Here is a 27,448-nt window from a genome sequence, read left to right as displayed (position 1 = left end):
CTCTCGAACTCACTATCAATGTACCGAACGTTGTGCCAAGATACTCGTTATCAACTCATATTTTTTATTTTTTTTTGATCCACTATTAATTTTTTTGTTAGGAAGAATCAAACGTGAAACTTTGAGAAGAACACACTTCATACACATCCACGTAAGTCACAGATGTCTTCATACTCTATCTAAAAAATTAATATAGGAAATTACCAAAATACCCCCATAGCATTCAAATATCCTTCATACTTACTCTCTAACACCCCCTCCCGCTTACCTCTTCCTGCTCTGCTCTTATTCGGTCCCTCGCTCTCTCATTCTCCGGTGACCTTGCATCCCTAACTCCGGCGAAGGCGAAGGTTACGGCGGCGACACCTCTTCTCTTCTTGTCGCATCATCCCTTGAATTGATTCCCTTCAGGTTTGTTGGTTTGCACTTTGCACAGTTTGTTGTCAATAGCCATATTCATTTGATTCAATTCAATGTTGCTTAGCTTACAAATTGGGGAAAACTTGAACATAGAAATAATAAATTGAAGGAAATTTAGTAATTGATAGAGTTTGCATTTGTGAAATTGCACTTAACTCAACCATGTTTCAATTTCACCATTTTCGTTTTTATTGAATTTTTTTATTTTATGCTTGTTTTCATTAATTTTTTTTTTTGTATACCTCTAATTGATGTGAGTATTCATGGTTGTGTTATATACTTAATTTTTTCTGAGGAAAATTTGTGCTAAAAAGTACTTGGTTTTGGGGATTTTTCGGGACAATTCTCATATAGACGCGTATGCATTTTTCTATTTATACTTTCAATCAAAACTTATTATGGAAATTGATTCATGACCGTGCTCCAACGAAAGACAACTTAGAAAGGAGAAATTGTTTGCCTTTGGAGGTAAATCTAAATTGTGTTTATTGTGGTGGTGAGGTGGAAATAGTAAACCATCTTTTCTTGCATCGTCAAATGGTGTTTGAGGTGCGGAATAAGATAACGAGTTGGCTTGATTTTAGCATTATTACTCCCCAAAACTTGTTTGCTCATTTTGAAAGTTGGAGTGGGAAGGTGAGGAATAAGAAGCTAAGAAAGGGGTGGTGGATGATTTGGCATGCTACACTTTGGGTCATTTGGAAATCAAGAAATGACATTATCTTCAACAATAGCACCAAGGAGATTGACGAATTGATTGAGGATATTAAAGTATTGTCCTGGCAATGGAGTTTGAGTAGATTAAAGATTTCATCTTGTTTATTCTATGAATGATGTTGGAACCCAAAAGACCGCTTGTTGCGTTAGTTTTATAGGGGTATTGTATTTGAATTCACATTTATGTTTGGTGGGTTTATCTTTAGGGGTTGTTCGTTGTTTTTCCTAGTTATGGGGTGAGGTTATTGCATATTTACGGTACCTTTTGTTATTGTTGTTCTAACAGCTTGCACGGCTATTGCGAGTTTTGGTTCTTAATATATATGCAGTTTAAAAAAAAAAAAAAAAAATCAAAACTTACTATGTTAACGTGAATCTTCATCTAGTTTGTGTTAATTAAACTCAATTATATTAACGTGATTATATTATTGTGTGAAGTTGAACTTTCCTAATTTTATTTTGATTGGTTTAAAGTTTGGTGATTTATGTTATTATTAGTAACTGTTTGTGAATTGTGCATTTTGTAGGAGTGATACAATGGTCAAACATAAGAAAATTAATGCATTTTCGAAAAGGAAATTTATCGGAAGAAGATGAAAATTGTATAGCTTCAACGTGGATACCTGAAAAGAACCCTTCCGATGATCAAACCGTTTAACCGGATGAGCAGCCATGCAAGATTCTAATATTTTAGTTAGTATTTGTCGCTCCCCCAATATTTTGGGCAAGATCCGCCATTGAACTGAGTTATGCTTACTTAACATATAATGCAGTACATAATCTAGAGTTCAGTCAGTCTATTAGATGCACCTGCCAATGCTACGTCACTCCAACACAAACACTCTCACAAATTCATCCATGTCCCAGTTCCACAAACTCAATCCTTTCAAATCTCCCATTCCCTCTATCATCACCAAATCTTCCACATCAAACCCGGTCCACTCCTCCATCATCAATGAACCTGGTTCGCTCAACCCACTCACCAACTTAACCACTCTTCTATCCTTCTGTGCCAAAACAAAAAACCTCCGTTTAGGTCAAACAATCCATGCTTCAATCCTCATCAATGGATTCTTGAACAAAACTTCTTCATTTCTGAATTCCCTCATCAACATGTACTCAAAATGCAACCAAATCCAAACCTCTCGTTTTTTATTCGACAATTCTTCGATCAAAGACAATGTTTCTTGGAATTCAATAATTTCTGCATATGCTAAATTAGGTACTAAAACTAGTTACGGAGAGGTTTTTCAGCTTGTATATAGAATGCATCGATTTGGTTACGCTTTCAGTGATTATACTTTAAGTAGTGTACTTAATGCTTGTTGTTTTTGTGTTGATGATAATTGTTTTTATGGGAGATTGATTCATGGATTTGGAATTAAGCTTGGTTTGGATTTCAATGTTGTTGTTGCAACCGCTTTACTTGATATGTACGCGAAAAGCGGGTGTTTAAGGGATGCGGTTAGGGTTTTTGAGGGATTTGATTTGAAGAGTAAGAATGATTTCATGTATAATGCTATGATCGCTGGGTTTTTGAGAGGTGGTTTGTGTTGTGAAAATGCACGGGAGGCGGTTAGGGTTTTTAATGAGATGAGGAGGATGGGAGTGAAGTGTTCGAAGTTTACATTTTCGAGTGTTGTTAAAGCGTGTGTTGGTAATGGTGATTTTGAGGTTGGGAGGCAGATTCATGGTCAGGTTTTGAAGAATAGTTTAGAGGGTGATGAGTTTGTTGCGAGTTCGTTGGTGGATTTGTACTCGTTTTTTGGTGAGATTGATGATGGGTTGAGGTGTTTTGAGATGACGCCGAAATTGGATGTTGTTTCATGGACGTCGGCAATTGCAGGTTGTGTGAAAAATGGAAAGTTTGAAAATGGTTTGTCTTTGTTTTATCGGTTTTTGGCTGATGGAAGGAAACTGGATGAGTTTATAGTATCAAGTGTGATGGGTGCTTGTGCAGATATGGCTGCAGCAAGGACTGGAGAACAGATTCAGGGTTATGCATTGAAATTCGGTGTTGCGGATTTTACTGTTGTTAAAAATACGCAAATTTGCATGTATGCGAAATCTGGGGACATCGATTCCGCTCGGAACACCTTTCAAGAGACAGAGAAACCTGATGTTGTGTCCTGGTCTGTGATGATCTGCAGTTATGCACAACATGGTTTTGCTAAGGAATCTCTTAGACTTTTTGAGTTGATGACTGTCTCTGGAATTGTGCCTAACCAGATCACATTACTTGGGGTCTTAACTGCTTGTAGTCATGGTGGTCTCGTTGACGAAGGATTAGGATACTACGAAACCATGAAGAAAGATTATGGCATGGCAGCTAACGTAAAGCACAGCGCTTGCATTGTTGATCTTTTAGGACGTGCAGGTAGGCTAGAGGAAGCTCAGAGATTTATTTATGATTCTGGTTTTGAGGATGACCCGGTACTGTGGCGTGCCTTGCTCGGTGCTTGCAAGGTCCATAAGGACACTGAAATGGGAAAACGTATTGCTGACAAAGTAATTGAGCTTGAACCTCATGAAGCTGCGTCTTATGTGCTTCTTTACAACTTGTACAATGATGTGGGGAAAAAGAAACATGCTTTAGAGGTTCGGAAGCTCATGCAGGATCGAGGAGTTAAAAAGGAACCTGGTATAAGTTGGATTGAGGTAGGAAATACTGTTCATACATTTTTGGTGGACGATCGTTCTCATCCAATAAGTGAATTGATTTATTCAAGGTTGGGAGAATTGTTGGCGAAAATAAAGGAAATTAGCTTTGACAATGAGAAGCTTGCTTTTTACATCTCTGAAACTGAACAGAGTGGTACTGTCAGAATGAGCCACCATAGTGAAAAGTTAGCCGTAACTTTTGGAATTATATCTTTACCAATATCAGCACCAGTGAGGGTGATGAAGAACTTGAGGGTTTGCTCTGATTGTCATACAACGATGAAACTCATCTCCAAGGTTGAGAAGAGAGAAATAATTCTTCGAGATGCCATTCGTTTCCATCATTTCAAAGATGGTGTATGTTCTTGTAAAGATTACTGGTAACACAAAGATCAGTTCCTTTTGATAGCATATTTTTGACAAAATCAACTCCCCCTTGCAATTATATGTAGGCTAGAAAACATGATACTTAACTGTTTTAATAGAAGGAACGGCAGCATTGCCTAGCTCCTAGGCCAACAGTCTCAAACCTTTTCTATTTTACGAAAAGGGTGGTAACTAAAAGTAATTATTTCCTGATGAGGCGTGAATGTGTACATTATTATAATTGCTCTCATACAAGTATGTGATATAGAAGAATCTCTCTAAAAGGTTTTATAATTGGTGGACTAATCATATATACTGCAAGAGGAGGGAAAAATAAATATTGTTTTATAGTAAAAAGAGGTATTGACATTGAGGATTTCGTTGTTATTGTTTAATCATGTTTAGTTATTCTCTTATTGTGTATCTATATGAAGTGTTGATAATGAGTACTTTGGCACAACGGTTGGGGTTCTGCCATGTGACTAGAATGTCATGGGTTCAATTTGAGGAATCAGCCTCTTAGCTCTTGCTAATGTTTTCCAATTGCAAGATAATGTTACAACTTACAATGGTTCCCACCCATTCTATAACTCTCATGATAGGAACTTCTTTATCATCAAGTTGTTTTTTCCCCGACATTAATGATAATTAGTTTTTTCTTTTATTGACCATAATTTTGAGAATTGCATGGAAGTTCTGGCCTCTATTGTAAGCTTTACATTCCATGTAAATTTGCACTTTCTTTTCATTACCTCACTTTTTCTGTAGGTCTTTGTGGGTTACTTGCAATTCTTTAAACCATATGCATTTTTTGGACCATTCAACCTTCTATTACTTTGCATCTTTTCAATAGTTTACGTGGTTTTCCCCCTTTCTGCGTCCTTGATTCTACCAACATATTTCTATAAATTACTTGGCTGGTTGTGCAGGTAGTTGGACTTTTGAACCCATCACACTCATGAAGAACAGAACCAAGGTACTGAAGATGCTCATTACTAATGTAAGTTCTGCTTCACTTGCTTTTGTTTCTTAAATGGCGCTTCTTACGTGATGACCTATCTAGTGTCTGACAGATATGTCTAAACTGCTAATCAATTTAATGTGAAAATTTTTGCACATGTGAAACTTGTACAGAAATATGGAATGGCTTTTAAAACAAGACTAGAGAGCAACAGGTGGTTGAGCACAATAATCTGTGTGCTACTAGTATCCCACTTTAGTTACAAGAGATCAGGGCGCATACATGTACTACTGCAACAGTTTCTTTAAATTCATTAAATATTGAGTCATGGTCTTTGACGCAGCGCTTAATTTTGAGATTCCTCTATATTTTCATTTCCTATTTCCATTATAATATTATTAAAAGAAAATATTATTATTATTTTTTTTATTAAATATCATATTTACATAATTCTGCTGTATAACCTAAACTTAATGCATACTATTTGTAGATTCATGCCTTCAGACTCTGCGGTTAATGGGATTGGAGATATCAACTAGAGTCCTTTAAATTGATCCATGGCCATCATAGACACGAGACTTGTTATTTGGAGATTTGACCGAGCATTTCCAGTTGACTAAGTTCAAGGAATTAACGATTCCACCTCATTACGGGAAATTTGAGAATTCCTCTTCTCTTTCGTACGTCTCTCTCATGGCTTCACAAACGCTTCTATCATCACCCTCGCTCACCCATGCTGCTCTCATCGTTCTGCAAATCGCAAAGGAATTCATCTTCACTTCAATTCTCCCTCTCTCATCGCCCTCGCTTCGCTTCAATTCTCCACGAAGAAGAGAGGAGATCTAAAGGTATTCATCTTCTTCATCTATCAATTGAATTCCTCTCGTTAGATCTCATCATCTTTTACCAATTCATTGTTCGACTCATGTTCTGTGCCGTTTTAATCTGTTAGTTCAAAATCATGACGGAATTATTTTACATTTTACCTTCCCGATAATTATATCAAACTCGTATTGATTTTAATTCTGTGGATTCATTGAATATTAAATTAGGAGTCCCCTTTTTTAGCTAGATTTTTTTATTTTGGTATATGTTCTCATTCAGATTTAACAATTTAGTTACGTGTATCTGCTTTTTAATGTTTTATTAGTTACTGTTTTTGTTCTGTAGGTTGAAAATTTTCTTCTTTTTATTTATTTAAAGCATTCCTATCTATTTTATGTTGATGCTAATCCGTGACTTGTTTAGGAGATATTTCTAGAACAGAGTCCTACATTGTCTGTGTTTGAATCACATCCATGTTTGTTTTGCAACAACTTATCAAACAGTAAACCTAATTTGTGGTCATCCATGCTAAGAACAAGAGAATGATTATTTTTGGCCATGGCACCTTTGAGTCTCTTTGCTTGTGTAGATGCTTCATAGCTAAGGTAATTCTCTATGGAAGAATAAACTATACTTCTCACGAGTCTCTTACCAGTGAACTCATGAAATTTTATTTAGATATAAGATGGCGATATTCTTGTCTGAACTTCCCATTTTAAGTTCATTTAACATACATGACTTATCCGTGATATTCTCTTAATATGGTATAATCTGTTTCTATAAAGAAGATATAGTATAACCTGTCAGTGAAGAAAAATATTTAAATAATTTGTTTCTATAAAAAAATATATAGTATAATCTGTCAGTGAGGGAAAATATTTAAAAATGATGTATAATTGATAAGTATGAGAACCATTTATACTAAGGTGTCTCATAAGTGGTTGCCAGTAGTCATGCTTAGACAAATGAGATTGTTTGTCTTGCCTTATGGATATTTGAATCATATGATGTGAATATGTGACAAATGGATGGAGATTGAAGAGCATGGTTTGAAATTAATCGAGAACTCGTCTTCAATCTAATTTGATCTTTAAAATCATTTTGTTCAAGCTGCTATTAGTCTACCTATGAATTGAAAACATCAAATATAAGTTTCAAACTTAGTAAAAAAGTATATCACAGCAAAATTTGAGCTTGACATTTATGTTCTTGTAAAGAGCAGTTCCTTTGGTAGCACATTTTTGACAAAATCAATCCCCCTTGGCATCATATGGAAAAATGATAGCATTGCCAAGCTCCTAGGCCGACAGTTTCAAATCTCCTTCGGTTTAACAGAGCGGTTACCAAAAATAATTATTTCCTGACATCAATAGTAGCTTTGTATCGCCAAATTGTCTTTTCCCCCCTGACGTTAATGACAATTAGCCTTTTCGTTCATTATGTATTTTTCTAATTGACCATAATTTAGAGAATTGCATGGAAGTTCTGGTCTCTAGGGTGAGGAGACTTGTCAATTCATTCAACCATATGCATTTCTTAGACCATTCAATCCTCTATGGTTCTGTATAAAATGAACCCATCAAGATATTGGTCGATGATGGACCAGTCTTTTCAATGCTTAGATCATATCAACCCACTAAATCTTATCATGGTCCATAAACACCAAATCAAACTCATCAACTCTATCACTCCCATTTACACTCTCTCTCTCTGCCTTTTTCTTTCATACAGATGCCTTCATTAATTTTTTACGTCTTCCATTAATTAATCAAATTATAAACTAGATTAGATCAAATTATATTAAAAATAACAAACTCATATTGTACCAACAAAATGAAATAATAGCAAACTCTTATACTTAGCTTGCTTGGTAGTGGTTTTTACACATGAAGAAACAATGGAAGCCGAGCCAATTATGTTATGAATTTGGTTTTGGTTTCTTTGGGTTTGTTTGTAAGTTGAGGTTCTTTATGGTTCATAATAATTTCAATCTCTTCGATTATTAGTATTAAGCTTTTATACATTTGTAATGAGCTCAGCCACTTTGAGAGAGAGCTTGCAATGAGACAGAAAGAGAGAGATCGCTATGACAGAGAGATGAAGTTGATGAGTTAGATTTGGTGTGGATGGACTATGATAAGAATTGCTAGGATGATCTAATCTAAGGTTGAAAAAAATTGGTCCATCATGGACCAATACTTCAATGGGTCCAAGCTAAATGCCACCATCTTCTATTACTTAGCATCTTTTCAATAGTTCATGTGGTTTTCCTCCAATTGGCTGCCTTATTTCTATCAACATATTTCTAAATTACTTTGCATGTTTTGCAGATAGTTGGAATTTTGATCTCAACGCACACATATTAGGAACAGAACCATGGTACTGAATATGCTCATTACTAATGTGAGTTGTGTTTCTCTTACTCTTTGTTTCTTAAATGTTGCTTCTTATGTGATGACCTATCTAGTGGTTGACAGATATATCTAAACTGCTAATCAATGTAATACGAAAATATTTGCACATATGAAACATATTCATAAATATGAAATGGATTTGAAAACAAGATGATTGGAGAGGCTTGACTATAGAGCTGAATGTAAAACTCCCACTCTAGGTTGGAAGGTGGTTGAACATATTAATCTGTGTGCTGCTAGTATAGTTGCAAGAGATCTGACCATCTCCAATGGGAGGATTTTCAACATTTAAGACCCGGTACCTAATGGAGAAATTTTTTCATAGTCTAATAAGATCCAGGGTCTCACTTAAGACCTTCAATCTTAAGAGGGACCTACACTTTTTTAATATTAAAAAATTGAAATGTATTGATATGAAGTTATTGATAGTTGATTAGTGGGTTCCATTTAAAAAATTTGTGTGAGATTATGGGTTGGAGGGATTGAGTACTTATTAGGTACTATTACTAAAAAATTATAAATGAGTGATGTGTATACGTGAGACCCAATTTAAGTATTAGAAAATGAGTGTCTCCATTGTGGATACTCTTAGGGCTCATATTTGTAACTACAACAACAATTTTTCTAAAGAGAAGTGAGAACAGGACATTCATTAACGCATATTTTTAAGCACATTCATTTTTATTCATTAAACTAATATGAGTCCCACCAAATCATGTCACTCCCATATAAATTTGGTGGAATTAGTGTGAATTTTAACCAATAAAAAAAAGTGTTTTGGAAAATACTTGTGTTGGAGATTGTATTTTTGTTTGTCATTATTCTTCTATAAATTCATTAAAAGTTGCATCATAGACTTGATGCAGCTTGCAACTTTGAAATTCCGCCATAATACATATATTTACATGTACTTGTCCAATCACAGCTTTTATTAAAGAGTAGTGATATATGTACAACCATTTGGGACAACTTTGATGACAATTTTTATTTTCTCTCTTCTTATTGGTCCAAAACAATGGAGAGAGAAAAAGGAAGAGAGAGAATAAGAATATAATGTGAGTATGAGAGAGAAAGTTGTTAAAAAATTATAATAAAGTGGTTGTACAAATATCACCTATTTACCTATACTAATCCTGCATGTTTATTCAAAACTACAAAACCATACTGCCATAGAAACCACATTGACCATAGAAAGTTAAAGCAGTATTTGTATGACATGTTCAACTGTTCAGTATACTACCAAATTATTATAATAATAATTGATTTCCAATTACCAAGTAGTACTACATCTACTTAATTTCTTTTGTTCTTTTATACTACACCAGTAAATAAAGAAGTCATTTATTGGCATTTTTCTTCTAAAGTCATGTAGAGACGAGAGTCTCGTCTCCTCTATACTCTTCATTAGGCCTGGACAACGGGCGGTTCGGTGCGGTTTTTGGTCTCAAAATCCGGAACCAATCAAACCGACGGTGTGAATATTACAGTCCGTTTCCGTCCATTTGAGCCCACGGTTTCGACAGTCGGCGGTTCAACGGTTTTAGCGGGTGGTCGGCCGGACTCCGCCGATTTTGGATTAAACAAAATCTAGTACAAAAATTACAAAAAAAAAAAAAAAAAGGAATAACAGTGTTGGTGGGTGTTCACAACTTATTACATGTGAAAAATGAAAAGGATTGTGTTGTCTGTGTTGATAATAATGGAAGAAGTAGAAGAAGAAAGAGTTGAGATTTGTGGAGCTGATTGAGGAAAAGCTCTCGATCGGGAGGAATTGTGGTGGACTACTAGTTCCAGCAGGAGATGTGATGTGTGTATGCTGATGTGCAATGACTATGGTCATAAAGTAGTGATTTGAAAATATAAAATATTAAAAATAGATATAAATTAATGCCTTGAAATTGAATAGTTTTTGAGAGTTCCAAGACAATTGAGAGAGAGACAACACGTCTTCCCTGTAAAAGTGTTAATTTTTATCATTCTTGGCATAAAATCGGTCGGTTGCTGGGTACCGATGGATTGATTTTTGCTATCCGAATCCGACCGTTCATAACTGTATAAAACCGAAAAAGCATGAATCACCAACCCGCGGTTCATATACACCCGACCCAAATGTTCACGGTTTCACCGGTTTGACCGGTTTTCGGACGGGTACGGATATTCTGTCCAGCCCTACTCTTCATAACTCATGGGACTCATTCTCTCTCTTTGTTTTATTTATTTACTTTATATGTATGATGATGATGCGTTAAGTTTGATTGGTTGTGACCAATTGCAATTTCTTAGTCATGTGACCATTTAAGAAAATTTAGAAGAAAAGTAAAAGTAAAAGTATAAGACCCTATTCATTGTTTCTTTCAATGAAACACTGTATCTCTCAGTGGTAAGTTATCCAATTTCCCATCAAATTCAGACTTTGTGCAGTGAGCCAACTCTTTCCAATGCACTCCACCACTATCTAACAAAGTCAAGTCCCATCTTCTTTTTTGATTGTCCTATGCATGCACAGCAAGATTCCCTCATCCCTTTTTCTATGTCAAAACAGTAAATGATCTATACCACATCCTAATCTATCTTCCTCTGTCTATTTAAACATGCATACTTTATGTTAAATTTCAAAAACCACTGAGAACAACAATAACATCAAAGTATTTTGATATTCTTCCTTCCCCTCTACGCTCACTAGAAGGTATTCTCCATTTTCTTCACTTTTTTTCATTCTATCACTTCAATCTCAATCCATATTCTTAAATGTTGCTGCAATGTTTATTGTTCTCCTTCCATAAATCTGCACGATAGTTTTGTTTGTTCCTATTTGTTGCCTTGTAGGTTCAGTGCTTAATATTTTGTTGTTATATGTTCCTATTTGTTGTGGTATCAATTAAATATTCATATTGTTAGGAGGTTCTATGAATCAACTGTGATATTGTTATTCACTTATCTGTTCAAAGAGTGTAACCGTTTGTTTTGAGAATTTTCTGGTTTGATGAGCATGGATCATTGCATAATTATGTCAGATTCTATAGAAAACACATAACCTTCCTTTGAAGAAAATCCAAATTACACGGCTGAAATTTTTCTTGCAACTTCCTAGACTATAAAACGGCATTGTTTTGCAAGTTTTCAACAACAAAATATAGTATTATTTTAACCCTAACAAATTAACTTTGGTAGTATGTTGAAATTGATATTTAAATTGTTTTTGGAATGGTCAATATTTCACTATTTGCTGGCTCTGTTTTCTTATATTTAATTTATTCTCTTGTTTTGTCACCAGATACATAAGCGAGACAACAAACTTGGTTCATACAATATCATTCCAGGCTTAATTAAATGGAGGTCATTCAACAGCTTCTCTATTATGATTTGCTCTATTGTTTGTAATCTCCAACTTCGAGTGTAATTTCTTTGATTAATTAAAAAGGTATTAACTATTACTCCTATTTCTTATACTAGCTTATTTTAGATTAATGTAATACGTTTCATGGAATATTTTCTAACTTTTTTATTTATAATAGTTGAATTATGGAAATGGATTTATTGATTATAAACACTCTGATGATTATCATTGATAAATGACAAGTTAAGTAATTTTAAAGGAGTTATCATCAAAACACACGATTTCAAAACCATATGTCTTTCTTTTGTTTGAGTCCCTATCTGTCTACTTTTGGAAGTTACCATGTTTGGTTCTTTTTTGTGTTGTTCAGATTCTTGTTGGTCTATTTGTTTTTTTAAAAAAATAGTAATGATGATTGGAGGAATTTTTTTTTTTTTCTGACCCTTTTTTAAAAAAAAAAAAAGGTCTGACCCCTATGAAATTTTTTTTTCAAAATGACCCACTTTTTTTTTTTTTTGTCCTTTTCCTCGTTCCCGTCATTTGAAACGGCGGGACTGGGCCGCCGGTCTGACAGCTGTCGCATCCTGAATGGCCACTGTTTTTTTTTTGTCATTACCGCCATTTGAAATGGCGGGACTCATTTTTTAATTTTTTTTTTCGTTTTTTCTTTTTTTGGCAGCATTTTTTTACATTAAAACACAACAAATATTAATGATAGATAAAAATATATTAATTTATTTGAACACATAATACATAACGTTATTAACTACCGATTATTTATACTCGGACAATTTCTTCTAATATGACCGGTATGCCGACACAACCCACAATGTGTCGGAGTCCTCTCCACCACCTCCTCGTCCATTTCAGTCCTTATGCGGGTACTATTGGGTCGACCTTTCTTTATTCTTCGCATGTTTGGATTATGGCAAAGCACGGGACCGTCGTATGGGAGCCAATAACTCTTGTCGTGGACTACTTTGAAGGTTGTGTTGTAGATGGAGTAAACACTTGTTTTTGAACACAGGTGGAATAAGGGTTGTGTAGTCATGGCGAAATGAACAACACGAGGCTATGACATGAGAACATGGCAAATGTAAAGCTTGAAATTTCTCACAATCACACCACCCCGCTCGTAGGTCCACTTTGAAAGTTCCCATTGGCCTTCCCTCCCTGTAGTTGACGGTCTCACGGACTGAGAATGTATACCTTTCTCGGTCAAACTGTTCGACATGATGGGTGTTGGACTTAACAATGTCATCCTTAATCGCATTTTGGCAATATTCACTGAACAAATCTCCGGAACCTACCCTTGCAAGCGCTTTTTGAGCCCTATCAGCAAAGAGACATGCCAGCCTATAGTAGGTTGATTGAACTATAGGTGTAACAGGTAGGTTGCGTGTTCCCTTAAACACAGAGTTCCACGACTCAACGATGTTGCTTGTCATGTGGCCCCATCGTCGACCCTCATCATATGCTTGAGTCCATTTTTCTTTCGGAATATTGTCCACCCAATCTAATGCACGCTGATTTGCCTCCTGGATTACACCACGATAGTAATCGAACAAGGGTACGTTTAGGGCATATCCTGCATGTTAAGAAAAAACAATTAGTTAGATAGTGAACCTATTTAATAATAGCACGATATAAAAAAAAACTGTAACATAATATTCTTACACATATTATTTACAACATCCTTAAGATGTCCATCCTTGATTGTCCTCATGAAATTCTGCTTAATGTGTCGAATGCAGTACACATGAGCTGAACCAGTTGCTTGCCAATCATTCCTTGGGTCATTGAATGCGCTTTTAATTGATTCATGTCTGTCGGAGATCATGCAGACAGATATTCCTTTTGTGACGTGCCTTCTTAGATTTTTCAAAAAAAAAAAACTCCAGCCTTCCTTTGTCTCACCTTCGACAAGCGCAAAGGCGATTGGAATTGTTTTGTTGTTTCCATCTTGTGCTACCCGCAAGCAACAATGTTCCTTTGTACTTGCCATACAACCACGTCCCGTCGACATGGACATCTGGTTTGCAATACTTAAACCCATGGATGCATGGATAGAAGGCCCAAAATAGACGATGAAATTGTGTCTCTCCATTCTCGCCAATTTGCGTTTTTAAATCGAAGACGGTCCCTGGCATTGTCTCCTTCATCACATTCAACCATTGCGGAAGATCATTATATGATTCCTTCCATTTCCCGTAAATAGATTTGATGGCAGCGTTCTTTGCTAACCACACCTTTCGATATGTGGTTGTGTAGTTAAACTTTTCTTTAATGTGCGCAATGATCAATTTTGGCGTTATCGAGGCATCCGCATGCACAAGTTTTTTGATGCTTTGGCTTATAAGTTTGTAGTTGAGCTTGCGATGATCCTGTGACATTAAAGTCGATGTGCAATTGTGTGGACCCATCATGGTCCCAATCTTCCATTTGCCACTCTTTTTTCTAAAGGAAGCTCTCAACTTAAATTGACAAGTCTCGAGGGTACATTGAGTGTATAACATCGTAATCCAACGATTGTCGAATGTGGAAAGACTTGATTGCATCCAAACAATCTTCTTTGTTGTGAAATGTCATTCCTTGCTGAATAGCCCCATCGACAGGAACATTCGTATTCTAGTGATCGTCGGTAGGCAGAGCATCATATGCATCAACGTCAACGTTACGCATATGCAGCGAGGGACAGTAAGCGGTGGTTGTGGTTGTGTGCCAGCCATAATGTTCCTCCAAATATCTTCATTTCTGTTTTCATGTTTGTCTTCTTCATCTGCATCATGCTGAAGTGCCTCGTCTTCGTCACTTTCACTACTAGCTTCTTCTTCTTGATCTTGAATGGTGTCTGGGATGTCTTCAAACTGACGAGTGAAAAGATCTTCTAGGCGGGTTTGTGTTTGTGTTTGTGGTTGCGTTTGCGGTGGTGGTTGTGAAGATGAGGGTTTAAATTCATATTGTGTTTGTGAAAACGGTTCGGTGTACGGTAATTGTTGTGATGAAGAAGGGGGGTCAAACTCATATTGTGTTTGTGAGAACACCTGGGCGTACGGTAATTGTTGTGATGAAGATGGGTGTTCAAACTCATATTGTGTTTGTGAAAACAATTGAGGTGTTTGACGCGGTTGTGGTGTTTGATGATGTTGTGAAATCTCCCGGTTTTCAATCGTAACCGATAACTCAATGGAACCGACCGCATTAAAATATTTGTGAGTGGCAAACATATCTGCAATGTCATCGTTGTCGTATATTTCGGTGTCATTATAATGGATATGACCTTGAACAAAGGTTTGTGGTGCTCGATATATAATTTTAGATATCACCTAAGATTCAGTGAGATGTAGCTTCTGCTCTATTCTTTTTTTCAAATGATCAATGGTGCTTTTGATGCTAACATAAAAACGTTTTCTTTGCTCACTTTCAAAAAATGAACCAAATTGATTTCTTGAAACTTTTCCGTTGTAGTGGACAATGAAAAATACATTCTCTAGTGTGGGTGCCATTGTTGTTGTGTGTGTTAAAATATTTGCATGTTTCTAAGTGTTAACAAGAGACCATAATATAGATGAATGCATGCATGCCAACTGAGCCACATTGCCACGTGTCAATTCTTTAATGGCCAATTTCATTCCCGCCATTTGAAATGGCGGTACTGACCTTTTTGTAGGAACTTTGTAGGCGCGTGGCAGGACATGCAGCAGCTGCAGGCACGCGCGTGAATCAGTGTTTGGCAGATGCACAATGCCACGTGTAAGGCTGTCATTGGTCTTGTAGCAATAAAATAGTCATTCCCGTCGTTTGGAATGGCGGTAATGGAAGGGAATCCGAATTCTGCACAAGCCTGCTGAAAAGACCATACTGAATGCTTGAAACAATGGATGCATGTTTGAAAAGACCATACTGAATTATTGAAACTAGCTGTTGTGGACTTAATTCATAAGACTTCAATTTTTCTTCTATAAAATCAGTGTTGTAGTTGAACACTACACACCAGTATAAATTGCTCTCAATCAAATCTTTCTTTCCTTGTGAAAAATAGCATACCGTAAAGCTTTTCTTTCCTTCTAATTTAAAGATGGGAGACATCCTTTATTTAGGCAACAAACATATATCTCGTCATATTTCAGAAACTATTAATGTAAGTTTATATATATTTTTTTAATTGAAACTTAATTATATTAATATTATTTATGTTTAATTATTTATGTATATCAATTCTATTAATATTATGTATGTATAATTAGTAAGCCTCAATTATTAACAATATTAATATTTTGTAGAATGAAGACCAACATTACCTTCGAGTTTGATGTCATCGTAAGATTTCCCCGGTGCCCCCAACCATTGAAGATAGCTTAAGGTCAGCCGGATTGTGGGACTTTACTAATTTAAACAAATATAACGTTGATAATCGTTTAATAGTCGCGTTATGTGAAAGATGGAGGCCGGAGACCCACACATTTCTCTTTCCATCGGGCGAGTGTACAATAACGTTGGAAGACGTTCATATGCTCCTTGGTTTAAAGGTTAACGGTGAACCGATTACCGGTAAAACAGAAGTTGGGTGGGAGATTGTTGAACCTATTTTAGGAAGTAAGCCATTGAACTCTCGATATCACGGGAAGAGTATAAGATTATCATGGCTTCAAGAATATATCAATGGTGTTGGTATGACAGATATCCCCACGACTCTACATATGTTTAGAGCCTATGTCTTATACTTGATAGGCTCTCGAATAATGCCTAATTATAGTGGTAATTTTGTACATTTGTCATTTTTGCAATTGTTGGATAAATCACCTGAGGAGGTTGGACAGTATAGTCGGGGTTCAGGTTGTTTGGCCACGCTATATAGATCCTTGTGTGACGATGCAATATATGGCACTACCGAAATGCCTGGGCGCATAATTCTCTTACAAGCATGGGCGTGGTCAAGAATGTCATGCTTAGCTCCCGTGCCAAGGATACCACCATAAGCTCATACACAACTTCCGTTGGCAAATATGTAAGTAAAATAAATGTTATTTTTTTATTAATTTTTAAATACATTTATTCAGACTTTACTAATTATAACATTTTAAAAATTAATTAGATGGCTAGAACATGGTAATAAATTCGTGGAAAATCCTCGGCATAATCTCGTATGTACGCATTTAAAAATCGACACCATGACATATGATCAGGTATTACACTTTTTTTTTTAGTGATTGCTTTTTAGTTAACAATTGAAGATTAATATTCATTCTTTTTAAACAGTTCTCCTGGAGGCCTTATGTCAACTTCAATTACACCAACGAAGAAGAAAGCCAGATATGGTCTGCTAACACATATCTCATTTGTTTTCAGATAGTCGAGAGGCATCAGACAGACAGAGTAAGGCTTCAATTTGTCTTACCGCAACACCCACCTTCCTTACCAGAAAATTTGAAAGATTTCCACAAAATTAATTTGACAAAAGATAAAATTAAAGGCTCGTGGAGAGATAAGCATCATCGTCAAGTCCAAAACTGGAACCAACGTCATCAATTAGCACTTCACGGCGTTCGGTATAACCATGAGGTTTATCCAAATCGTCAATATTTTGCATGGTATTGGGAATTTTTCGGAGATCATCTATGGCTTTCTAGAGAAGTATTATTGTCAAACCCAAGGCAAACATGTGCAAGAATTTTACCAGGATTGTCGCGTGACTATCCTGCAGTGCCAGAAACTTATACGGTGCCAGATGAAAATATGTGGTCAAATACACCTCCATCCTATAACCAATTCATGACACCTCCACCCACTAACTTTGACCAAACCTTTAACCCATCCTCCAACTACAACTACAACCAAACTTACCAATCACCGCCACAACCAACAAACCAAATCTTACATAACACCCCAATCGCACATCCAAGTTATTCTCAACAAAGTCATCATGGAGAAAGCTCTCGAACATCAAACTATTCATTTGATGACTTCAATCCAACTCAGTACACCACACAAACAACTAATACCATAGAAAGTCTGGCAGCAGGGTTTAATGACGATGACTTCGTTAATGAAATCTGGACCAACTCAGCTTCACAAGTGCAAAATGAAGTCGCTATGGAAACTAATGATGATGTTGAAATTCTTGACGAGGATGTGGAACAGGAAGAGCACGAGGAAGAGCAAGAGCAAAACCAACGACCCGTACGAAATAAAAAAGATAAATTATGTGCTATGGGAGGTCATAGTTTACATTGGCGTAAATGGTTTCCGCGGAGAAAGTAGTTTTTGTATTTGTTTTTATTTCTTATGAATAAAATAATTAGTGTTTTTAAATTAAATATATCATCATTATCATTACTATATTTTTATTAAATATATTAATTAGTGTTTTAATGTAAAAAAAGAAAAAACGACAAAAAAAATTAAAAAATGGATCCTACCATTTCAAATGGCGGTAATGACAAAAAAAAAAATAAAAAAAAAACATTGGCCAGTCAGGATGCGACAGCTGTCAGACCGGCGGCCCAGTCCTGCTGTTTCAGATGGAGGGAACGACAAAAAGGACAAAAAAAGAAGAAAAAAAAAAGTGGATCATTTTGAAATTTTTTTTTCATAGGGGGTCAGACCTAAATTTTTTTTTATATAAAAGAATCAGAAAAAAAAAAAAATTCTGATTGGAGGGACCAAAGCAAAACTTAAATATAACTTCAGGGGTTAAAAGTCTTATTTAGCTAAAATAGATTTAGAAGACAAAACTTAAAAATTATGGTATGAAACTCTAATCGCTAAGGTTATGTTTGGATTGGTGGTAAGTGATGGAATGAAGTGATAAGTTATTATATACGTATTTTAAGCTTTTTTTTTAATGTGTATTCTCTATGATCATTCTGTTTTCCACGGAGGCGTAAGCTATAAGCAATTAAGCATAGTCTGTATACTTTCAGTCTTGTTTGTTTTGAAAATTTGACTTTCTTGTTTCAACTTGAGGACTCTGTGCAATGCATTCAAGTCATATCCCATCAACATTGAAGATAGATAATTTGGCTTATCCATTTCATATTCTATTTTTTTTTATATCTTTTCCTAAAAGCCATTTAGCTATAATTCTTATTAACCAAGCATTTTAAATATTAGCGTTAAATATGTTTTTGATCCCTATAAATATGTTAACTTTTCGTTTTAGTCCCTCTAAAAAATACTTTCAGTCACTAAATTTTTTTTTATCTTCACTTTTGATTTCTCCTTTAAAGTAAACTCATGTAAAATTCATATTTTTGTATAAAATTTTGCAGAAAATTCATAATATTATAAGAATCTTTTTCACAAAAAATTAGAAATTTTTAACAAAACATGAGTTTAATATGAATTTTTATATTCATGACAGTTAAAAATTCATATTTAATTTATGTTTTGCTAAAAAATTATAATTTTTTTGGATTTTTTTTTACAATATTCTACACATTTATGCACAATTTCATTAAAAAAATACAAAAATTAACTTAAAAATAAGGACCAAAAGAATTGATTGAAAATTTTATAGGGACTAAAAATTGAGGTGGATTCTAGGGTGAATCATCAAACAAATGGTTCACCGGTGGATCATTTAATATTTACCATCAGATGAGATCAAGGGTTTAGATCCATTAAAATTAAAAAAGTGAATATTTACAATTGACCACACATAATCTTGTCCTCTCCTTCTCCCTTGTTTTGAGTCTCATCACAACTACCGCATGCATCCTCATCCCACGGTGACTGCTTCTACCGTCACCAACACCACCACCACTACCATAATTAACTGGTTTTTTTTTTTTTTTTTTAAAGTAGGAAAAATTTCAATCATTAATTTCCCCTCTTTTATTAATTTCAAGCATAACTAACCGCTCCTTCTCCCTCTTTTAAGGCAAATATAATACCCAATTTCAAACTCCTGTGTTTGAAGCGCTTGTCCTTTGGATTAAGTTTTGATGATTGATTAATTTTCTTAATATTTGAATAAGATGAAAACATGAAGAATAATTAAATAAATAAATAGGGCGTTACACTATCAACAAGTACATGTGGTTTCGTTACGTTAATTGGGTTCCTTTCCATATTTACGAGACTTTGCATGTCAAATAAAAAATAAAATAAAGAGAAAATTTTAATCAATGACTTTATTAAAAAAATTAGTAGTATTTTTGTGAAGAAAGTATTTACATTACTTACGATTCGAGTTTAAAATTTAGGTTAGCTTCAATTGTAATTTGGCACAAATTCTATTTTATATAATGCAGTCAATATTACTTTGAAGAATGATTAATTCTTGATTAAAATTCCTCATTTTAAGTTCCTTTTTGTACAAGTATACAAGAATGATTAATGCCTCATTCTTTCCATATTTTCAGTGGAAAATACATCTCTTTTATAGATAAAAAATTAGAGATCAAAACCTAGACTACGTTACAATTTTCTCCCTTTGTTTTAGATGTCTTAGTTACTTACCATTTAGAGACCAATCACATATGTGTATGTGAATAGGAATCGCTTTGATACATTTAACAGATTTTAACAACCAAAAATATTGATAAAAGTGTCTGATACTATTTGTAGATATGATGACAAAACTATACATTAATCTGCAAATTTCTTTACAGAACTCTTGCAAAGTACAAGTACTAAGTAGAAACAGGATACATAAGCTGCACTAGCAGCTAAGGCATGCGCAACGCCACAAAATCACAACAAAAGTCAAACGCCAACAGGGAGAATATACACACAAACCACAGCAACAACAGAACCAAACAGTATCATAGAACCAAGTTGATGTGTTTCAAGAACCAAGTATCTCACCCAATGCAGAAGAACTACAAATCAAAGTATCATAGAACCTAATCTTAACTCCGTTCTAATTTAAAGTTACTATGTTACCTTATCATTAATTTTGACTTCAACAACTTTCCTCACTAAGACTACATTATAATTCAAGGTTTTATTCTCTCGATACTAGTCATTATTATTAACGTCAATCATTATAACTATTACCTCTTATCCTCTTTCCTATTCATCTTACTCTCTTCTAATCGATCCCCATTTTATTCATCGTTATCATCACTCATTATCTTTCATTACTTAATATACAACTCCTTATCTTCCCTTACATTTTGTCTTAACGACCCTCCCATCGTTCACAATCATCTAAATTAGACCTCTATACTCTCTATTCATTTTTACACCTTATACATTACTATCTAACATTCATCTTAAGTTCTTTAACTACCTTCGCTCTTTTACGCTTTCACTTAACGGTATTCCTAAACTCATTATTGGTTTAAGGAAATTATGTATATCCTCATCAGTTACTCGGAAAAGCATCTACTTCATATCCCCTTTTACTGAATCGTGTGTTTTTTAGACTCGCCACATACCCACACTATTTGCTCTATTGAAGTCTCGTCTTATCACATTAATTAACTGGATATCTTTTCTCGTTGTTATTTTCACCACCGACCTTACCCAATGTTTTAACTCCTACTCGCAACATAACCTACTTCCTCTTTTGCTCGTCACCCTAAACAAGACACATCATCAGTATTAATTGTCATTCACAAACATCATTTATCACATCATTCATCATCATCATTCAACAACTATCATCTCAACATAAATCTTCATCATACGACAGTAACCCCTCATCATTAAACAACATCTTACATGAGCATATGTATACATTACATTCCTTTGTTATTCATTACTACATTTGTAATCTACTCTTGTCAATCATTCTCTCCATTACTACTTCTTTCCATCTAATAGTATACCCTATCCTCCATTCTAATTTAAGTGTTTACCTCTCTATCAATATCTCTCGTAACGTCTTCCCTTTGCATCATTGATTACCTTAAACGATTGCACCTTATTCTTCATTTATTTTAACTTAATATCCTTCTAACGCACAATTATCTTAGACCCACCTCTGTCATTGTTAACTACCATGAACTATCTTAGACTCACCATTGCTCCAAAGGTATCATTTTTAAACAACGCTTAATTATACTTCTCCTGCTTAATTACTGTACTTACATAACTTAATTTGATTGTTTATATTGGTCCTACAATAATTTTAGATGGCCAAGGGATGTTAAAAATAGCAAAGTACAAAAGAAATGATCTCACAACATCGTTTTTGACACTTGCTGTCAAAATCGCTTCATGATTTGGAAAAATCGCTTCATGATTTTGATAGCATCAGACATACTGAAATTACAGATTTTCTATCCAAATCTCCTCATGATCACTGGAATCACCATATGATTACCCTATCATTAGAACATTAATCCCTCACTAACCTACCTGATTAACCACTCTTTTCACTGTTCAATTCTATGGTTCACTTTACCCTTGGTTATTTCTCTCAAATTATAATCTCTCAACAATCTCATCACCGTCACAACAACACTCATACTCCGACATCATTACAGCCCCACAATGAAATAATAAACCCTAGACATGAAGAGATTCTCCCCCTTACCTCGAATCCTTCGAGAATTCCGATTTGTGGCTTGACCTCACTGCCGCTAGGGTTTCTCCTCCAATGCTCCTCTTTTCTTTCTTTTCCACGTTCAGCAATACTGACTCTTCTAACTCTTAACCTTTCTATTTATATTAGGGCCGGTCACTTGTTAAGATTCTCTTCCACTCTACTCACTATTCTTTTACACTTCCCCTCCCCCACTTATTTAAAACTTATATTCTACATCCCGACTCTACGTTATTTTATTTTGACTCCTCCCTTCATTAAAATTAATCTCTCATATGATCCCTCAATCATCATCAATATTCCATTCGCTCAATAACAAAACCATACTCAAGCATAAGCAACATCGATAATAGTATTAATCAAAACTTTGCCTAATGAATATCAATGAATTAAATAGAAATTGAAAGTTGGGGTGTTACAATAAGAAAAAAAATAAAGAGATCAACTGTAGTTCCAAAAACTCCATATATTTTATTTATTTCAAAAAACTCAGATATGTACGGAATAGAGATATTCATCATAAGTTTTATTCTATCAGGATAAAATCAAGCTGCAAGGATGTGAACTCGAGGAACCATTGACTCTTTTGTTTAAGGGGAAGAATAAGCTCAATATCCCAAGTTTTATGACGGAAGGTGAGAATGAGATCGAAAGGCCTAGGAGCAGAAGCCCTCCAAGAACCTTCTATGGTTCTAGCGGGCAACCTACACGGTATCCCAGAGCGACCTTTACTACTCCTTCTAGTGCTGCCACGACATCGTATTCCAGTCCGACCTTTGTTATTGATCCCTATGAAGAATGTACCTTTTATTTGAAGTCATTGGGAATCAATCCTGATTCCATCCCTATCATTGTTGGGAAAATTGATGATGCAGATTTGAGAGGCTTGAAGTATTGTCCTGATGAAACCAAGAAAAATTTGCCTTAAGTTTGGAAGGTATTGTTTCTTACTATTCTAAATATGATTTTTTAAGGGTATTTTTTCTAATTTGTTCTGTTTGTGTTTTTTGCTTTTTGTTGATGACTGTAGCTAAGTATCTCAAACTTTAGCGAAAGAGCTTCAGATGAAGGTAATTTTTGTTGCTTTATGTTATGGACTATCTTTATGTACCAATGTTAAAACATTTTTGGGGCAATTAATTTATTTTGAAATTGTAAAGATGCAATTAAAGGGTTTATGCAATTAATTTATTTTTTGGGGCAGTCAAGTTCTTGGCAATTAGGAGTGGCGGATAGCGATGTGGACGAGTATGATTACAATGATGATGCAATGTATGATTTTATGTTTTTTTTAATTAGTGTTTTTGTGCTTGGGCTTTCTTTATGCTATTTGCATAAAATGTTGTCCTTATTAACTGCGAAACATTGTTGTATTAAATTTGAGATATTATAATGTGTTTTTGTTGCTTAAAAATCCTGCAAACATAAAAAGTTCATTCACACATTAAAATCAACAGGAAAAATAAAAAGAAGGGTTTGAGTGGTCGTGGATAACATAGTTGCTTAAATAGCCTCTAGATCACTAAATTAATGCATGCGCTGATTGCTTGTTAGACAAATTTTTTACTCTTTAGACATGGTTTTGTACGATTTAAATACAAACTAATTATTATTAGATGAAAAAATTAGCCCGCATCATCAGCTATGTGTGAGACAATACAAGAAGGGAGATTAATATTACTGTAACAATGACCAACAATGCTTCCCCAGTATGAGGGACAATGTTCTTGACTAGTTTCGTTTCGGTCTCATAAACGATGTTCGATTTGGCCACAGAGGTAGCAAATTCCATAGCGAGGTACAAATTCATCGCCTCAGCCGCGACGGCGTCATCAAACCCTCTTCCCCGCCGAGTAGGAGCGACGACACAAAAACACGAGTTATAACTCAAAGGCTTAAATATGTAAATCGTCCCTGTAATTTGGCGTGTTTTTGCTTTTTGTCCTTGTATCTTTTTTTTTTCTTTTCAAAACTGTCCCTGTAAGTTGTTAACGTTTTGCTTTTCGTCCCTCCCGTTAGCTTCTGTTACAAAAACATACACGTGGCTAACGGATGATGATGTGGCAGTAGCTGACGTGGCAGGCGTGGCAAACTGGATGATGAGTCACACAGGGAGAGGGACTAAAACCAAAAAATGAAATCCGTAGAGGGACCAAAACCAAAAAAATCACCAACACATAAATTTGCTTTCTTCTTCTTCTTCATATGAACTTCATACCATAGTCATGAACATCAAGAAAAAAAATTATAATGCTTAATTACTTAAATAAAAATAATTGTTTAAGTAAAAATATTGTTTTGCACATTACTTAAATAAAAATAATAATAAAAAAATCGTTAAAATAATTGTTCACAGCGATTTTTTTTAAGGTATAATATGTTGTTATATTTTCTACATTAAAATAATTGTGCACAAAGATTTTTTTTTATTTAAGTAATTTGCAAAACAATATTCAAATGCTTAATTTTTACACTTATTAAAATGTTATTTGAGGACTTAAATGCTCTTTATTTTTTTGGTCAAGATTTAAATGATATTCTTATTAAGATATATATATATATATATATATATATATATATAATACCGTAATTGTTTGAAACATACAAAATAATGATTAAAAGATTCAAAATCAATAAATATTATTAATGATAATTTATGGTTTTTGTAAAAAAAAAAAAAAAAAAAAAACAGGTTTGAGGTTTCCTCGGCAGTTAACTACCGAAGTTTTCAGTTTTCCTCGGTAGTTTACTGCCGAGGTTTGAGGTTTGATAATATGTGACTTGGTGAGTTAAGTCCCGTCAAAATGGACTAATCTGTATAGGTCGGTCCGTCAAACTTGATTAAACGTAGGACTTTAACCGTTTAAAATACGGGCTATATAAACAAAAAAATCTTAAAATAATCAACCAAGTGTCAAGCCAGGACATTTAATTTCATTGGTTCATATGGTTTTATTGGTTAATTAGCACCTTTAATCCTTTGGTCTGCATGCAACTTACATTTGGCTATTTGATATATATGTCTAGGCAACCTCATATTATATTAGCAACTTCACTGTTTCTTTCATTTCATATTCAAAACCTTACTAAACTTACCACTTGATATATTTCCATTTGTGATTTCAACTTCACAGTTTCATTGGTTTGTATGCCTAAAATTTATCAATTATTTCCCTTGTATCATCGAACTTCTAAAAGATTAAATGTAAATTATAGCAGAACAGAAACCCAGTGCACAATCACAGCACTAACACAAGCACTACTTAAAGCTAACTACATATAGTCACACATTAATCATAATTATCGAAGTCATAAATACATTTTTTTTTTACTATTGATCACTAAAAAAATGGAGGTCATTAACAGCTTCTCTATTATGATTTGCTCTATTGTTTGTAATCTCCGACTTCGAGTGTAATTTTTTTGATTAATTAAAAAGGTATTAACTATTACTCCTATTTCTTATACTAGCTTATTTTAGATTAATGTAATACGTTTTATGGAATATTTTCTAACTTTTTATTTATAATAGTTGAATTCTGGAAATGGATTTATTGATTATAAACACTGTATGATGATTATCATTGATAAATGACAAGTTAAGTAATTTTAAAGGAGTTATCATCAAAACACAAGATTTCAAAACCATATAATGTGTATTCCCTCTATGATCATTCTGTTTTCCAGCAATATTGCATTCAAACTTTGTATGCTTAGCAAGACATGTTGAGTTGAATATCACATTGTTTTCTTCCTTTTTTGGACAGAATATTACATTCTTTTCTTGAGTGTTTGAAATTAATTTCAATCTCTTCTTTTGTTTATTAGAACAAAAAAATCTCATATGTATACACGTTTAGTAATAGCTTTAATTTGAATATTGCATTGTTTTTACGTCTTTGTATGTGCACTGAAATACTGCAATGGTGTAGCCATAATTTTTTCTTCCTTATATGGTCTTGGAGAAATCTAAGCCATGCTGTTTTTCTGCCTTCTGATTGTTCCCATAGATTCAAATTTCTTGAACAATCTTTGTATGGTATAGTAAACAATGATTTGATTAAGCTCTTTCTTTTTTGCTTCCTTCACACTTAAGCAAGAATGGACCAAACAGCTATATGTGAACATTTTCAAATTCACTTGCAGGTTGATGATACCTGCACATGGTTGGTTTGAATAATTCCAATTTATTACATATACTTTGACCTTTATCATACATGTAGTTTGGTCTTTTTTCTCACCGTAAAAATGAGATTATATCCTACAACCAATAGTTTAGTTCTCCATCATTTCCAATGCAGTTTGGGTTTGATCGGTTGATGTGATTTTTTTAAGACAATACAATTTTTTCTTTTAAACATTAAAATCGAGTTAAAAAGGTAAAATACAACATATTTTCAACAATGTTTTCGATAATATTTTTAATTTCATTTCACATTACAATTTCATTTTCACCGAACAACATAAATCAAATTAGGTGATTAGATAGAACTAGAAGTCATATCCCATCAATTTCCCTCAAAGACTGATCAAGGGAGGCGTAAGCTATAAGCAATTAAGCATAGTCTGTATACTTTCAGTCTTGTTTGTTTTGAAAATTGGACTTTCTTGTTTCAACTTGAGGACTCTGTGCAATGCATTCAAGTCATATCCCATCAACATTGAAGATAGATAATTTGGCTTATCCATTTCATATTCTATTTTTTTTATATCTTTTCCTAAAAGCCATTTCGCTATAATTCTTATTAACCAAGCATTTTAAATATTAGCGTTAAATATGTTTTTGGTTCCTATAAATATGTGAACTTTTCGTTTTAGTTTTTCTAAAAAAAATTCTTCAACTTTCAATCACTAAAACTTTGGTATTATAGGCATGACTATATCCAATGTAGTTTCAACATTCATGATTGGTATATAATGATAACTTTTCATGGTATTGTCAGAAATGGACATAACAACTTTGGCTTAACGAAAGTTGATAGAAATGACATATTTAAAACAAACTCGAAACTTAAAGGACCTATCTGAAACCTTAAAAACTTAAAGATCATATCGGAAACAAACGTGAAACTTAAAGGACTCATGGAGATATTTGGCTTTTTTTTTACTACCGTTTGAATTTCATTGCTTTTTTATACAAAGCCAAAGAAAAATTGCATTAAGTTAATAAGCACTAGGGCTAGGGGTGCCATTAAAACGATACAGTTGGAAGTTGAGAGAAGTAAAGGAAAACATAAATAAAAGTGAGT

At 34.3% G+C, this 27,448-nt stretch overlaps 1 protein-coding gene across 18 annotated transcripts; it reads left to right on the top strand.

The window, feature by feature from the left end:
* Positions 1–266: 266 nt before the first annotated feature.
* LOC25495661 (pentatricopeptide repeat-containing protein At3g13880) lies at positions 267–23,463 on the top strand. Of its 18 annotated transcripts, none has more exons than XM_024786185.2 (10): positions 267–411; positions 1,665–4,155; positions 5,094–5,164; positions 5,616–5,973; positions 8,281–8,353; positions 11,639–11,785; positions 15,383–15,842; positions 15,985–16,709; positions 16,797–16,887; positions 16,961–18,034. In XM_024786185.2, the coding sequence occupies exons 2-3, from the start codon at positions 1,942–1,944 to the stop codon at positions 5,124–5,126; spliced, it is 2,247 nt and encodes a 748-aa protein (XP_024641953.1). In that variant the 5' UTR covers positions 267–411; positions 1,665–1,941; the 3' UTR covers positions 5,127–5,164; positions 5,616–5,973; positions 8,281–8,353; positions 11,639–11,785; positions 15,383–15,842; positions 15,985–16,709; positions 16,797–16,887; positions 16,961–18,034. The 18 variants fall into 18 exon arrangements, with proteins under 18 accessions (XP_024641953.1, XP_024641954.1, XP_024641956.1 ...); XM_024786186.2 differs by having other exon boundaries at positions 15,372–15,842; XM_024786188.2 differs by lacking the exon at positions 15,383–15,842 and adding an exon at positions 6,454–6,555.
* Positions 23,464–27,448: the final 3,985 nt, after the last annotated feature.

The sequence above is a fragment of the Medicago truncatula genome, chromosome 6, assembly GCF_003473485.1.
Source record: "Medicago truncatula cultivar Jemalong A17 chromosome 6, MtrunA17r5.0-ANR, whole genome shotgun sequence".
Taxonomy (NCBI): Eukaryota; Viridiplantae; Streptophyta; class Magnoliopsida; order Fabales; family Fabaceae; genus Medicago; species Medicago truncatula.
This window is presented reverse-complemented; position numbering and strand designations above follow the sequence as displayed.

What these genes read in the sequence shown, in the direction of transcription:
- LOC25495661 (XM_024786194.2), top strand. Translation starts at nt 1,942, where the DNA reads ATGCACCTGCCAATGCTACGTCACTCCAACACAAACACTCTCACAAAT. An exon ending in TCCATCATTTCAAAGATGGT is followed by an intron (nt 4,156 to 5,093) that starts GTATGTTCTTGT and finishes CTGGTTGTGCAG; the next exon opens with GTAGTTGGACTTTTGAACCC.